This window comes from Miscanthus floridulus, chromosome 4 (genome assembly GCF_019320115.1).
Source record: "Miscanthus floridulus cultivar M001 chromosome 4, ASM1932011v1, whole genome shotgun sequence".
NCBI classification, from domain to species: domain Eukaryota; kingdom Viridiplantae; phylum Streptophyta; class Magnoliopsida; order Poales; family Poaceae; genus Miscanthus; species Miscanthus floridulus.
The window spans coordinates 117,865,433-117,882,551 of record NC_089583.1 but is presented as its reverse complement, the minus strand read 5'-3'; the positions used below and the strand labels follow the sequence as shown (position 1 = coordinate 117,882,551).

Below are 17,119 nucleotides of genomic sequence, written 5' to 3'. Positions count from 1 at the left end.
TGAGATGTAGCAAGACCCGGCCACCAAGGGAGTCCCTAGCCTTAGCTGGCAACTCTTGCACGAAGAATCCGAATGCCGATGAGTCTCCAGCTTAGCTGGTAAGCCCACAGCGTAGCTGATGATGAAACATGAGCGACGGACAGTCCGGCCAACTGGTCGGCGACGAAGTAAGCATTGAATAGAAGTGACCGGCGAACAGTCTAATCAACTGGTCATTGATGAAGTCCATAAACCTAGCGGTCCGACCAGTTAATCGGTGGAGAAGTCCAAGTACCAGGTGGTCCAACCACCTGGACAATGATCCTGTAATACAAATATGTAGAACAGGTAGTACATGATATAAAAATAAAATATATGAACTCGACGATGAAGAAAACAGAGCGGGGTAGATAACCATTATGTTTGTTTGAAGTGATCATATTTTAAATATAAGTAACTTCCTTCCAGTTGGTTCTATATCGTGTCACCAGCCCTAACTAGCCCAAGCTCTATAGCGCAGAGTGGTCGGCACCCGTGTACACGTAAGAGAGAGAGCGTCGCCAAGGAGCCCCTGCTGACTGTCCATAACGTAGAGCGTGGCTTATGCACGTGTAGGAGCGAAGTCGAGGTAAGGGCTGTTTCTAGGTGCCGCGAGTAAGAACATGGCTGGTCGGCGAGTCGACTGGGGAATATCTTAAATATAATTCGCATACAGAACAAATGGAGATTATTGGAGACATTAATCATGGAGACATTGGAGAAATAACAATATGAGAAAACATGGCGAAACTTGAAGAAAATTATATCAAATTTAGATATAGGAAGGGTACTTATCTTTAGTGAGAACGTCTGATCGGCGACGTATGATGTTATCTGGTCGGGTTTGCAGCTCTTTGGCCTGTCGTTATGGCAGCGGTCGTGGTCATCATAGCATAGTTCTACGCAGCGATCATCGTTGCGATGCAGTTGGCGTGGAACGAGTAGTCCAGGCGACGTCGTCCTTATGGTGCTGGTCAGCCTTAGGCAGATCAGTTTCGGGGAGATTGTTGATGTAACCGTATTCGATCTGGTCGGAGAAGCGATACTGCATGGCGCTTTGATAGACGGTCGAGCGGAGCAGTCAGCGTGTAATGATGTCTGAGTAGGTGAATGTTGTGTGGATGGCTTGATTGATGGCTCGAGCGGCTTGCTTAGCGGCTAGCTTGATGGCTTAGGAGATTCGCTTAGCAGCTCGCAATCAGCGATGGTGTAGGAGCAGCAGGAAGGTCCCTGATCCTGGCGGATCTCATTGACCTGGCAGTGCGTAGCTTTAAGCATTGCGGCGACCTTGGCGACCTCTGGCATTTGTTGAGCCGAGCGAGCTCGTTAGCGGCCATGGCCAAGTTGGCGCTTGGGGTCTTATAGACATCATGGCCATCAACACGGATGAATTCATTATTGAGGTTGCGGTGGAGTGGGCGTGGCCTCCCTTGTGAGTCGAGTTGTTCTCTGTTGCGAATAGCCTCGGCTAACACAATGGCGGCCTCATTCGCTCGGCGCTGCACACGGTTGGCGTTTCTGTTGATGCGAGCTATGCGGTCCTCATCGGTTTCTCCATCCCGTGGAGGGCTGTCGATGTTGACATTAAAAATCCCGCCTCCTCGGAAGGGTGGAAAAGGAGGTTGGACGACAACAGTTTCAGCGACAATCTTCGTAGAACCCTAGGACTCAGAGTATGGATTTTCCTCCAGGATGGTGTGGAGGGATTCTTCGGGACGTTGGCCGATTTGCAGCATATTGACAGTTGGCGAGGGCTGGTCAGTGATCGGGTCGGCGAGAGGATAGATGTCTCCAATTTGGTTGACGAATTTGTCCCTTAGGGCATCCCGATGGATGGTGGCCGTATCCCCTAGAGTTTCTCGATCGGCTTTCGATAGATCAGAACTGGAAGGTGGTCGGCGCCGAACCAGAGTGGTCAGAGCTGATTCCATGAGGGAAACACAGTTGGCGTGCTTCTGGCCGACCTGGTCGATGGATGCGATCAGATCATCGTTGTCGACCTGCTTCCTCTAGTAGCGGGGCAGCAGGTGGCGAGTTGTTGGTGAAGACGATCTCGGAGGCGGTTCCGAGATCGAATCTGCTGTCGCAAGCATTGGTGTGGTCAGCGCAGAATCGATCTGCACCGGCTTAAAGATCTCTCCGTCTCCGTCAGCATTGATGACCCAAGAGATCGATCCGACCATAAAGATCTGGTCGGGCTCTAGAGAGGACGAAGAGCTTGAAAAGTGTACCATCTTGTAAACAACGCGCACATCCCTACCTGGCGCGCCAACTGTCGATAGAATATCATCAGCAGTCCTCTGTGGGGTATCCCACGAAGGTAGATTAATCGACAGAGGTGTGCGTAATCAAGAACAAGAAGGCAATAGAGACACAAGAGTTAGACAGGTTTGGGCCGTCTCCACGACGTAATACCTTACTCTTGTGATCTGTTGGTTTGTATTGGCTATCATATGATATTGCGCGTGTGATTGGATGTGGGATGGGGCATGCAGACTAGGGGCCCCCTGTCCCTCCTTATATACTCTGAAGGGGTAGTGTTACAAGGAAAGTATCCTAGTCGATTACATGGCAAGTATTAGATTACAATATCTGAAGTATCCGATCAAATCTTCTAGATGTCTTACAATGTACGCCGAGCAGTGTCGTGCGCCGCAAGTCTTAAATCTTGTGGGCTGGACCGTCCTTGACTGTGCGGCCCATGTCCCTTACCGTGGGTACCTGGGGTTACAACCCCCACAATTGCTCATATCTTCTAGAACTACTAATGTCCCAAATACCCGGCGGACAACCCTGCTGTTGTGCTAATATCCATCACCTCAAGCATTCCCAAAAACAAACAGTAGAACCATCACCAGTCATCTACTCATCTCAGGCTCGCTATCTGTGACCTACGAGGAACTAGGTGATTTTTCATTAAGAAGAGAAATAGACACCTAAATTCAGTCCAAGACAGGACTTGAACTTGGGTGGTTGGGTGCATAGCCACACCTCTCACCCAACCAGTTGAGCTAGGTTCACTTCCTTTTGCTTTGAAACATTATGGAGAAAGAAAATCTAATGATATCTATTAGGCTGTTTGCAAGCTTCTTACGCATGTGCATCGTGGAATAGATTGACAAATTGTAAATTGCACTTAAAGTGTCAAAAGACAATATGTTTTTTGATTTGGTCATAATATGAGAATCATGATGCCAAAACTTGTTCTTTCTCTAGGTCACCGCCTTGAAATCTGTCAAATTTTTATCATGATCATTGGAATCGACACTCTGTCGTTTTCTCTTTGCTGACGTCAATGATGATGCAGATTTTTTCGGTCATGAAGGGAAAGGGCAACTCCAACGAGCTTAGAGCTATAGCAAGGGAACATATAGAAATTGGAGGTTTGGAGGAATCTGAATGGTTTGGAGGAATGCTGGATGAATTTGTGAGAGAAAAACACTGTTCTGGATGAAAAAATAAGCGGATCAAGCCAGGTTTAAGGGCACGCGAACGGGGCCTTAAAGTACGACATGAAAAAAGGATTTTGATTATTTTTCATTTGAGTGCTAAGACCAATGACGTATTATCATTGGTGTCTCGCTTGGATACCTCTTGTGCATGTGTAATTCTTTTCACATTCCTTATTTTTTAATTACCATGAAAAATTTAGTTGTAACATCCATTAAATCCTACAATACTACCTTCCTCCCTATCGGTAGTATATGTATTGGAGTGTTTATTTTTCCCTTGTATCTTTTTTTTTAAAACGGTCAGCAACTCTGCCGAACTTGTATTATATGAAAGGAAATTCCTCGTATATTTTGATCGATCTAGACCATTACAATCTAAAACTATAAGAATAAGATTAACGTGGTAGGTTTTAGCCTCTAGCGTGAAAGACATTAACTTTTTGCATTTACTTAGCAATACACTAACCTTTTATTTAGGTGCTTTTTCCGACGTATACAAATCAAATTACTATTTTTTCTGAAAGTTTTAACTTTGGATTTTGATATTTACTTATTATAATTCATATGAGTAACTTATGTAGATATTCTTTCTTTACGATTCACTTTGACATCAAACTATATATTATATTTTTAGTTTATTCAAATTTGCCTTTACGAACTGTGTTTTTACAGGACTATCTATTTAGATGTTTATTTCAAACTCGTATGGGAATGAAATTGCTATTTTGTTCTTAATATATATCGTTTTAGACATGAATTCTTTGGTTTAATCCAAATTTTTAGATGTCGGTTGTTTCCCCAAAAAAAAAATCGTTAGATGTCGGCGATGGTGACAGGTTGACTACTGGATGAGGTGTGGTTGGCTCAGGTTGGATGCATGGCAGCATGGGCCCTAGCCCAGTACGAGTATGTAGCAGGATAAGATGCAGCAATCGTGGCTGTGGCTTACTACTAATTAAGTAATCAGTCCACCATCTCCAACGCGTCAGCTAAGAAGAGCTTAAGACTAAGAGCGAGCGAGATGGAAATGGAGCTGGAAGGTGGCAGCAACGGGCAAGAAACGGAGGCACGCGCTCCACCGCCGCCAGCGCTGCCATGGATGGTGCAGCTCCAGCTCTACATCATCGTCGCCGTCGGCAGGATCGCGATGAGCCGCAGCGGCACGGTCCACCGCCGCTTCTTCTCCGCCGTCGACCGCCCGGCCCGCACCAGCGCCCGCCAGGACAAGAACGGTGTCCGGTCCGCCGACGTCACCGTCGACGCGTCGCGCGGGCTCTGGGCTCGCGTGTTCTCGCCGTCACAGGCCTCGGCGCCGCTCCCCGTGCTGGTCTACTTCCACGGCGGCGCCTTCACGCTGCTGTCCGCCTCGTCCATCCCGTACGACGACATGTGCCGCCGGTTCTGCCACGGCCTCGGCGCCGTCGTGGTGTCCGTCAACTACCGTCTGGCCCCCGAGCACCGGTGCCCCGCCGCGTACGACGACGGCGTGGACGTGCTGCGGCACCTCGCCTCCGCCGGCCTCCCCGACGACGTCGCCGTCCCCGTGGACCTCTCGCGGTGCTTCCTCGCCGGGGACAGCGCCGGCGGCAACATCGTCCACCACGTGGCCCAGCGCTGGACGGGCGGCATGGCGCCCTCTAGCCCCACCATCCTCCGCCTCGCCGGCGCCATCCTGATACAGCCGTTCTTCGGCGGAGAGGCGCGCACGGGCTCGGAGGAGAGGCTGGACGGGAAGGCGTGGGTGGTGACCGTGCGGGACTCGGACTGGGCGTGGCGGGCGTTCCTGCCTGAGGGCGCCGACCGGAACCACCCGGCCGCGCACGTGACCGACGAGAGCGCGGACCTGGCGGACGGATTCCCGCCGGCGATGGTGGTGGTCGGCGGGCTCGACCCGCTGCAGGACTGGCAGCGGCAGTACGCCGGCGTGCTGGATAAGAAGGGGAAGGTGGTGCAGCTGGAGGAGTTCGATGAGGCGATTCACGGCTTCTTCTGGTTCCCCGAGCTCCCCGAGACCGGCAAGCTCACGGCGAAGATGAAGGCGTTCATGGAGTCGAGTGCTTGATCGCAGCTGGAACTGGAATACAATCGTGTGTGACTGTTGAGTGTTGACCACGTCGTACGTGAAAAGTCCCGGTACTTGCTGTGACTATGAGAAAGTAAAATTTGCCCATGAGGTACATACCATGCTGCCGTGAATCATAAGATTCGTGCCTAGCGAAAGAGAGAATATTCTAAGAATTGACATCATGTTGGCTTGATTGTTTACATGGCTTATAAGCCGATTGATGCTGTTTCGTTGTGTGAGAGAAACATTATATCTTGGCTGATAAATATGGTTGATACGATCAAACGAACAGGGTGTGAATGTGTTGTGCTGTGCCTGTGCAACAGCAGACACAGAAAAACTGTACTATACTTAGGAATTGAAAGTATTCTCTCGCTCAACTATCATGCCACCGCTCTACTGCGAGGTAAGCCGACACCATCTACCTATAGATGTCAACGGGTCCCGTTCCCCGAATCCCCGCGGGGAATTCATCCATTAGGGGACGGGGATTGTATGAATTCTACCCCCACGGGGGATTAAACAGGGCTGAAGTTATCCCCGTCGGAGATCACGGGGACGGGGATGGTATGCAGGCCCCCGTCCTCGCAGGGACCCGATTCCAAAGGCCCATATACTGGCAATGCCCAATACCTGTGATATATAAGCAATGTTGCAACCCTAGCTCGTGTCGAAACGATCAACGAAAACGCGAAACGAAAGTTACATTTCATAGTCCCATTATATCACTTAGGGTTTTAAACCAATTTTTATTAAGCGAAAATGCTATAGAACATATATGTGCTACTTAAATAAAGTTTGAAGTGCAAACTTTGTAGATGACGATGAAATATCTGCGGCCCATGGGGATCCCCACGGGGACTAATTCCCCGCGGGGATGGGGATGGGGAGAAAGTCTCCCCCGTGGCACTTGACGGGGATGAGGATGGGGAATTTTCTTCCCCACGGGGACGGGGATGGGGAGGCACTCCCCGACGGGGAATTCCCCGTTGACATCTGGACATCTACCACACAAGGCCGGTCTGAAAAATGTGTCGACTGGTCTGAAAATTGATGGGTGTTTTTTATTCTCTCAATCAGACAAAAGATGTACGTCTTTATATTAAGGTAGAGAAAATATTCACTACAAGACACCTTAGCGCCGTCCTAGGGGTCAATAAATTTTTACATGGACATCCTAGGGGTATTTTTAAAGATAGATACACATTTTGACATTATTTGTTGGTAGATAAAAGAGCATATATATCTCCTAAAACCTTTCTTGTACCAATGATAGGAATCAAAACAATTTGGATGGAATCCGGGATTTAGGAACATATGTTTTTTTTTCAGTAGTGGTGTTTTTATTATTTTAAGAGATCCATTTCTGTTTTCAACTTTATTTTCTCGTTATTTGTCCGGGACTACCCATGGTTAGGCCTTAGTATGGGCCGTGGGCTTGGGCCTAGTCGAGCAATGGCTTGCTGGACAGCTAGGCGTCATCTACAAGAAGGCACGGGGGCAGCAGCGAAGGGGCATCAACCAAATCAACAATTACCTTTTACCTTTAGTTACTGTTCATCTTCGTCCTAGGCCTCTATACTGTATCTAGTTCCTTGCTACTATCTAAGGGCAATCCTAGTTGGGTTGCTAACATCTGGTACCGGAGCCGTCGATTTTGGTATTCCACCATGGATCCCTCCCTCAAGCTTGCCTTCGCATGAGATTCTCAGGAAGTTCGACGAGATCGAGGCTCGCTGGGAGTGGCGCCACTCCGAGCCCCGAGCCGCACGGGAGCGGCGCGTCGCCGTCGTCGAGTCCCGCATCGTCATCCCTGAGCAGACAGTTTGATGTCGTTGTGGTCGCCGACAACTGGGGAGGGCTGTTCGAGCCTGTCCCCCTCCTGGAGGAGCGCGTCTACGAGCCGATGAAGGAGTAGCTCGCTGTGGGGGTATTAACCCCTATACCCTTACGGCTAGGCTTGGGCCGGCCCGGATCAGGGAGTTCGGTCCACCAGAAGACGACGTCCGGCCCAAGCAACCTGTTCGGAGTCCCGCGCAAGGAGTCAAGGCAGATTTGGATATCAAGCAAGATCCTAGTCGGTTAGAATAGGAATCCTTATCCAGCCACCTATGGCAATTGTAACTGGCTAGGATTAGTTTCCGGATCTGTAACCCTGCCCCTGGACTATATAAGGCGGGCAGGGGACCCCTCCAAAAAATATCTCTCATTGACATACAGCAATACAATCAGACACAGGACGTAGGTATTACGCCTTCTTGGTGGCCGAACCTAAATAAAACCTCGTGTCTATCTTGCGTCACCATCTTATTTGTGGCTTGTGCATCTGTCTGCCAACAATCTACTACCTTGGGCATACCCCTAGGTAGACTGCTGACCATATTTCGTCGACAGTGGCGCGCCAGGTAGGGGGGTGTGTACTGCTCTCCAAGCAAACAAGATGGCCATCATCTCCGACTCCATGGCTACACCGAACGGCCTCACGTTCACCGTCGGCCAGATCACCTGGACCACCGGCTTTGACGACTTCATCGCCACGACCACGGAGGAGGCGCGGATTCAATCTGCGTCAACCACTGCTTCACCTGCATCGGCTACGGCTCCAACCACGGTGGATCTGGCTCCGACCACGGTGGATCTGACTTCGAGCACACCCGCATCGTCTCCAGCCACGCCGACAACCTATCGACCGCTTCCTCGCTACAAAGGGAAGCAGATCGACAACACCGACCTGCTCGACTCCATCGATCGGGTCGGCACCAAACTTGTTGAAACCCTAGCTCTGGTAAGTTTAATTCAAAGTCAACCTAATGAGTAGGTAACCGCAACCCACAACAGATCTACCCGACCAGCTCGGGCTAGTCGTCCTGCACAACTCGGTACAGATCTTGTGGTCACATCTACTCCTAAAGGGCGCTCCGCTCGTCGCCGGCCAGCCTCCGCGATGGGTCTCCGGCTCTCTGAGTACGAAGCCTCGACGGAGAACTACCAGGCCCAGCCCTATGGCCTGCGAAATACTGCCTCCAACTACGCGTACAATATACAACGCCGCTCAGATCTATGTTTTATACATCGACCTCAGCTAAAGCCACACAACTTCATCAACATGGTCTGGGTTGAGGATTATCAAGAAGGATCCGTCCACACAGTCCGAGAGGGTGGCTCCAGCTCCTCATCTAACATCGCATCTAATGCCTCTGTCCACACCGAGCTCCAGCGTCATGACGATGAAGGCATTGAATACGCTGGATATCCTAGACCACGCCCCGGGGTTCCCACAATTCCCGTCTTTCCCACCAAGGCGAGGGGACTTGATCAATGTTGTCAGTAATGATGAACCACCAGCAGTTGGCAAAATAGAACAAGAAAGGATTGCACGCGAAGCACGCAATATTGACCGGTTTAATCGCCGACAAATCAAAGCCGAAGCAGAAGAGGAGGCACGACGCATAAGGGTCCAGCCATGCGACCTCAACAATGCCTTCGACAGGGTGGGGGACAAACAGGTCTTCAGGACTCCAAGCGCCAATGTAGCCGTTGCTATGGCGACAATGCAATGGCTACCCAATACCTCAGAAACCTAGGCAGTTCGCGATGATATACAAGCTTACTTGACGGCTGCTATGGCCTAGACCGCAGAGATTGTAAATCAAGCCCGGGCTCCATCCGTCTCAGTCGAATCAAGCCACAGTCGCCAGCACTCAAGTCGCTCATAGCCACCCAACCAACGTGGCTCGCACAACAACAACCCATTAGACAACCGTCAAGGCAGAAACGGTGGCCATGATGGTGGTCGGGATGACAACCGCTGTCGGGAGGACAACCGCCGTGACGTTCGAGACGACAACCGCTGAGACAACCGCGATAATCGCCATGATAACCACGGTCACAGGGTCAATCAGGATGGCAACCGAGATCACCGTGATGGCAATAACGATCTCCGCTATTACCTCGGAGGACGTGATCTGTGCGATCACATCAACCAAAGAGCCAACGATCATGCATCCCACGAAAGCTATCACCGTATGGAATATGATACTGCCCATGGCCCACCGGGTTTGAAGCAGTTTACTCCGCACCTTCGCCAAGTCATATGGCCCAAGAACTTCAAGCTAAAAAAACTTCAGAAGTACGACAGCAAGGAGAACCCCGAATTATGGGTCATGCTCTATGAAACTACATGCAGATCAGCCATGGCTGACGAGCACGTTATGTCTAACTACTTCCCAGTCGCTGTTGGCCATGCAGGTCACCAATGGCTGGTCAGCTTGCTAGTGAACTACTTTGATTCTTGGCAAGAGCTCAAGCAAGCCTTCATCGACAACTTCATTGCTACTTGCGAGCAACCCGGCAACAAATACGATCTGCAGCGGATTCGAGATCGGAAAGATGAGCCACTGCGCGAGTACGTCTGGCGTTTCTTGGAGATGCGCATCAAGGTCCCGTCAATCTCTGACAATGAGGCAATCGAGGCTTTCATCACTGGCCTCCGCTTCCACGACGCCCTAAGGGATAAGCTCCTCCACAAGAGACCTGAATCAGTCACAGTGCTCCTGGCCACTGCTAAGAAATATGCGGACGCCGACGACGCCAAAAAGATAATTATCGAAGAAGCAGCAAGGGTTCCATGCTCTGACCACCCCCACACCGCGATGACTACCACGGCAATCGTGGTCGGAAAGACAATTTTGACCGCCGCAACCAGCGCAACGACTCCTACGACCACCGCGACCAACATAATCAGCGGCGTAACCGCCATGACGATTACAGGGGCAAGCGTGCTCGGGAAGATGACGGCGAGGTCAACACCATTAAAAAAGGTGGCAGACGTCGTAACTACGAAGAAGACTATGCCAAAGCATTGAAAGGGCCCTGCCAGCTCCATCCCAAGTCAAACCATACCATGGAGAATTGCCGCGTTCTCAAGTCTATCTACACACGTCAACAGGCTCCGGATACATCCGACAAGCCTAACGACACAGGGGAAGAATACAACAAGGACAACGACGATGAAGACGCAGATCCCCGTCACAAGTACGTCAAGCCAACCAATCGCGTGCACACCATCATTGGAGGCAAAGTGTCCATCGAAACCAAACGAGAACGCAAGCTGCTCGCCCGCGCTTGCTTGAACGTGGCCAACACCGACAACCTCATCACTGATCCACGACTCCCTCCTTGGTCTCACCGCGAGATCTCCTTCAGCAGAAAGGACCAATGGGCCGCAATACCTGAACCAGGACATTTTCCCCTGGTCCTCGATCCTTGTATCAACAAGGTTCAGTTCAACAGAGTGCTGATTGACAGCGGCAGCTCCGTCGATATATTGTTCAAGAACAGTCTACCGGCCCTGAAGATAACCCAGGCGGATCTCAAGCCATACGAGGCACAGTTCTGGGGTGTTCTCCCCAGACAGAGCTCTACACCTCTCGGGCAGATCACACTACCTGTGCAGTTTGGGACCCCAGACCACTTCCGCACCGACTACGTTAACTTCATGGTCGCTAACTTCGACGGCACCTACCATGCTATCCTTGGTCGACCATCGCTCACCAAGTTCATGGCCATACCTCATTACAGGTATTTGGTGCTCAAGATGCCTACCGAGAAAGGAGTTCTAACTCTCTAGGGCAACGTATATGCAGCTTATACCTACGAGGACGATAGCTTCAAAATAGCAGAGGCTCACGACCTCTCTATTCGCATGGCTAAGACCATGCTCGACGCCAAGAAGACCCCAGCCGACCAACTGGAGATCCCAGAGCTTGAGGCTCCACGTAAGAACATCAAGTCCAAGGAGCACAAGGTGATCCAGCTGGTCAACGGTGATCCCAGCAAAACGGCCCTTATCGGGGCCAACCTAGATCCCAAATAGGAAGACATGCTCGTTAGGTTCTTGAGGAGCAACGTGGATGTGTTCGCATGGAAACCTGCTGACATGCCCGGTGTACCTCGGAATTTGATCGAGTACTCCTTGAATGTCAACGGCAAGGCCAAACCTATCAAGCAGAAGCTACGATGGTTCGCTCGCGACAAGAAGGAGGCGATTAGGGTAGAAGTTACATGACTTGTGGTAGCCAGATTTATCAAAGAAGTGTATCATCCGGAGTGGTTAGCCAACCCGGTTCTTGTACGCAAAAAGAATAATGAATGGAGAATGTGCGTTGATTACACTGATCTCAACAAACACTGCCCTAAGGACCCCTTCGGCTTACCTCGCATAGACGAGGTCGTAGATTCAACCGCCGGTTGCGAGCTGCTTTCCTTTCTCGATTGCTACTCTGGTTATCACCAGATCACTCTCAAAAAGGACGACCAGATCAAGACATCTTTTATCATGCCTTTCGGCGCCTACTACTACACGACCATGTCGTTTGGGCTCAAGAACGTCGGGGCTACCTACCAACACGCCATACAGGCCTGCCTTAAAGACGAGATAAAAGACGACCTTGTCGAGGCTTATGTTGATGATGTAGTTGTCAAAACCAAGGAAGCACATACCCTTGTTGACAACCTAGAACGCACCTTCGCAGCCCTTAATACTTTCCAATGGAAATTAAACCCAAAGAAGTGCATCTTTGGTGTTCCTTCTGGTATATTGCTTGGCAACGTCGTCAGTCACGACGGCATATGCCCTAACCCGAAGAAAGTCAAAGCTGTCTTAGACATGAAGCCGCCCAAAAAGGTGAAGGATGTCCAGAAGCTTACCGGATGCATGGCTGCTCTCAGTCATTTCATATCAAGATTAGGAGAAAAAGGACTACCATTTTTCAAGCTGCTCAAAGCATCCGAGAAGTTTGAGTAGTCGGAGGAAGCAGACGCTGCCTTCACACAGCTGAAACAATACCTTACATCACCTCCGGTCCTCACTGCTCCCAGAGAAGATGAAACTCTCCTACTTTACATTACGGCAACTAATCGGGTGGTCTCCACTACCATGGTGGTCGAGCGCGACGAGCCTGGCCACGCCTATAAGGTACAGCAACCAATTTATTTCATTAGTGAGGTACTCAATGAATCCAAGACCAGGTATCCACAGATTCAGAAGCTGATCTACGCCATACTGATAACATCCCGAAAGTTGAAACATTACTTCGATAGATATCGTGTGGTGGTCATGACCGAGTACCCTCTGGGAGACATCATTCGCAACAAGGACGCAAACGGGAGCATCGTCAAATGGGCAATGGAGCTATGCCCTTTCTCCTTGGAATTTGCAAGCCGTACTATAATCAAGTCTCAGGCACTTGTCGATTTCATCGTCGAGTGGACAGACTTAAGCACGCCTGCCTCTCAGGGGCCCAATGAGTATTGGAAGATGTACTTCGACGGCTCTCTCAACATCGATGGCATAGGAGCAGGAGTTCTTTTCGTGTCACCATCCAAGGAGCAGCTCCGGTACGTCCTCAGGATTTATTTCCCAGCATCTAATAACATCGCCGAGTACGAAGCATGCCTACATGGTTTGCGCATTGTGGTCGAGCTCGGCATTAAATGTCTCTATGTCTACAGAGACTTGGCTCTGGTCATTAACCAACTCAACAAGGACTGGGACACGACCAGCGAAAAGATGGATGCATACTGCAAATCGATTAGAAAGCTGGAAGGCAAGTTCTATGGCATCGAGTACACACATGTGGTCTGGGACAAAAACCAAGCAGCAGATGCGATGTCAAAGTTAGGATCATCCCGAGCCAAAGTCCCACATGGCGTATTCGTTCAAGACCTGCTCACGCCTTCCATCGAAGAGGAAGATCCCACAGTCGACAAGCCTCCAGACCAGCTATTGGTGGCTACAGTTCCGGCGTCAAGCATCACCGAGCCACCTCCGACCACTAATGAGCCCGACTGGAGAGTACCTTTCATCAAGTACCTAACAGATGGCAGCGGTTACACTGATCGGATAGAAAACGAGCGCCTAATGCACCGCAGTAAGCAATATCTGCTCGTCGATGGCAAATTATGGTGCAAGAACACAAAGGAGGAAATCTTGATGAAGTGTATAACCCAGGAGGATGGCGAACATCTCCTGGATCAAATCCACTCTAGCTCCTGCGGCAACCACACGGCCTCGAGAACATTGGTTGGCAAGGCTTTCCGAGTAGGGTTCTATTGGCCGTCAGCGGTAGCCGATGCAGAGAAGCTAGTTCACCACTGTGAGGGTTGTCAGTTCTTCGCCAAAAGAATCTATGTACCAGCACAAGAGATCCAGACAATACTAGCCTCTTGGCCCTTCGCATGCTAGGGACTAGATATGATTGGGCCCTTCAAACCGGCTCCTGGGGAATTTACATGTGTCTTTGTGCTGATCGACAAATTTTCTAAGTGGATAGAGTACATGCCTCTGGTACAGGCATCCTCAGAAAAGGCTATCACGTTCCTCGACCAGGTCATCCACCGTTTCGGCATACCCAACAGCATCATCCCTGATCTGGGTACTCAGTTCATCGGGAACGCCTTTTGGGACTTCTGTGATGAAAGGAGCATAGTAGTAAAATACATCTCGGTGGCGTACCCTAGAGCTAATGGACAGGTCGAGCGGGCAAACGGTATGATCTTGGATGCACTAAAGAAGAGGATGTACAGAGAAAATGACAAAGCTCCCGGAAGATGGCTCAAGGAGTTACCAGCCGTGGTCTGGGGCCTTAGAACCCAGCCCAGTCGTAATACCGGCGTATCACCACACTTTATGGTTTACGGTGCTGAGGCAGTCCTCCCAGCAGATATAGCCTTCAGATCAGCACGGGTAGAGAACTTCGACGAAGGCAAGGTCAATGAAGTGCGGGAGCTAGAAGTGAATAGTGTAGAAGAGAAGCGGCTCGATTCTTGCGTACGTACAGCCAAATACCTTGCTATTTTGCGTAGGTACTACAACAAGAATGTTAAAGAGCGGTTCTTCATGGTCGGGGACCTGGTCCTGAAGTGGAAGATGAATCAGGCTGGTGTCCACAAACTCGCAACTCCATGGGAAGGGCCCTTCATGATCAAGGAAGTCACACGACCAACGTGTTACAGGTTAGCTCACCTGGACGGTATGGACGTACCCAATTCATGGCACATCGACAAGCTCAGGCATTTCTATGCTTAACTACTAAGATATGTACTCCTCTTGTACTTTCGATTTAATTCAATAAAGCTATTATTATTTCTCCGACCACTCTAATGTGTCACTTCGAAGTCCATTATTATTCTAACTTAAAACCGACCTCCATTCCTTCCTAGGTTTTCGGAGCAGGCCCTGTCTCTGGTTCCTCCCAATGCGTGCATGAGATCTGCTCTCTACGCTGCGGGTGATCGGTAGGTCCCCTCTGGTTTGACTTGTTAGCGTCTACATGTGCACAGGCTACGCTCCTCACACTCCGACCACAAGACAAACTAGGGCCATACAAACCTGTTAGGATGACGTGTCGACTAAACTAGTACAACTAAACAGAATGCTAACATGTTCTCACTTAGTTACACCAACGAGAGATTCAAGCTTAAATACGTTTTTCACAAAACAAACAAGCTTATGATGATATACAGTTACGTTATTACAAGCGTGCCTGAAAAGGTCCAAGTTTACAATAACACAACTACATCTTCTTCTACAGCTATAGCCTATACTATTGGTTGATCAGGTTATGCGGCACGCCGGCACCTGCTGCTCGCTGGGCCTGATATTGTGCTTGAGTCCCAAGGACTCTTGTACTGATCGAGCTGAAGAAGATGCCCCCGCCGATTCTTGGCTGGTCGAGACCGCAGGCTTCGCCGGTTGGCTCAAAACTGATGGCGTTTCCAGCTGACTTGTTGATGGCATACCCTGTACAGGTGCTGTCCCGCCTCCACACAGGTTAATGTCGCCAATTATTCTTGCCGACAAGTCCAGCTAGGTCATCCGAAGCTCCTCAGCCTTGTCTAGATCTACCTCCTTTGGGTATCCAGCCTCCAGGCGCTTGAGATCGATCAAGGGGTAGTGAGCACGTACCATGCTTAGCACATGTGCGCCTATGTACTCACCTGCCTCCTTCATGAACTCTTGGAACTATCCCCATGCCTTTCAGCATCTATCGACCAGTCTGAGCTGCGGTGTCCTTGTCACTTCCTCTGTAAGTGCTGGGTCGATAAGGTTGAGGACTGGCAAAATGCTGGTTGCCACTTCCTAGCACCGTTTCTTCCATGCATCCTGATCCTTGGTGATCTCTTGGCACTGCGCCTTCCAGCTGTCACATTCTTTTATCACGGCTTCCAGATGCTTCTTGGCATTGACTTTTAAAACTGCAAATCGCACAAGACATTAAAACGTCATGCCACGACAAGATAAGGCGGGCAACAAAAGTGAGCAAGGTGGTCTGGAACACTTACTTTTTAGTTCCTCCTTTATCTTGGTTGTGTGGTCATGCGCCAGTTTCATGTTGTCCTCCTTTAGGTGATCACACTCTACGACCACATGGCTATTCTCCTCTTAGAGACGGACTACTTTGGCTTCTAAGCCTGCACTACAGCTGTTACCACCAACAATGCAACAACATGTGTCATGCCCTCGTTGTGATAAAGTGACAACTTACTTGTTCTTTCATGCTCTTTGTTACTGAGCTGGGTGACCAGGTTCTGGTTCTGCGCCTCTTGCTCCATCCTCTCATGGTTGGTGGTTTCAAGTTGGTGGCGCAAGCGTTCCACCTCGACCGCCAGTTCTTTATTGCTTGCTGTGATCCCCTCAATTTGGTCGAAGCACTTCTTTTGGTACCTTGTGGTCTTCATTAAGTCCTGCATGTAAAAAGCTAAGTAAGACAGTTTTGACTAGATAGCAAGATCAGGTGGTCAAGCAAAGCATACCTGGACTTCCGTCACGAGACGTTTCGCCGCTCGTTCAACTTTCATGGTCTCTTCGTCCTCTGGGATTTCCTCGTGAACAACCCAATGGTCGTTCCACTAGCGCGACACGTATACATGTTGTCGTTTGTCCTAGGGACGGCCCAGGACCTCCTCTACTTTGTCCTCTTCTTTAGGTACCGGTGCTGGTCCGGAGTTGGCAGCTTCTACGATAACTATGGCTTTCCCATGGGCCTTAGCATCGACAAGCGTGCTCTGTGCTATTGACTCTAGCCGCCGCTCATCGGTCTGTCCCGTTACCCCTAGTGTTGAGGTGTTGCCCTCCGCAGGATTGGTGCTCAGAGCACTTGTACTCGGCTCAGCTCTCCCCTCAACCACCTGCTCGGGGACTATTGTCTGGCCGCTTGTCTGCTGAGGCTCCGGTGGACTTTCTGCTATAGGTTCCTCCATGGCCGGCTACTGGGTAGTTTTCTCTGACATTGCTGGTGGAGCCACGCCGCTCCCGGCTAGTTGGTCTGGATTTTCGGTGGACGCCGACCTAATATATCCGAGATAAGTTCAGAAGACAACAGTAATCAATATAAATTGTAAGCTTACATCAAGGCTACAAATACTTACATGTTGGAAGCACGGAATGATGTGGCGAAGGCACGTCTCTTCGGCCGTGCTTGCTCCACATGCTCTGCGGGTGCCACCTAGTCTCCCTCTATGACCAGCACCGGCGCCGAGGCTTGGTGCTCGACCCCTTCGCCGCTTGTCCTCCGCGCCGCAG

General features: G+C 50.1%; 1 protein-coding gene across 1 annotated transcript; it reads left to right on the top strand.

The window, feature by feature from the left end:
* The first annotated feature begins 4,425 nt into the window (after positions 1-4,425).
* LOC136552831 (probable carboxylesterase 18) lies at positions 4,426-5,845 on the top strand. Its single transcript, XM_066544408.1, has one exon. It carries the CDS (start codon positions 4,492-4,494, stop codon positions 5,530-5,532), a length of 1,041 nt encoding a protein of 346 aa, XP_066400505.1. The 5' UTR covers positions 4,426-4,491; the 3' UTR covers positions 5,533-5,845.
* Positions 5,846-17,119: the final 11,274 nt, after the last annotated feature.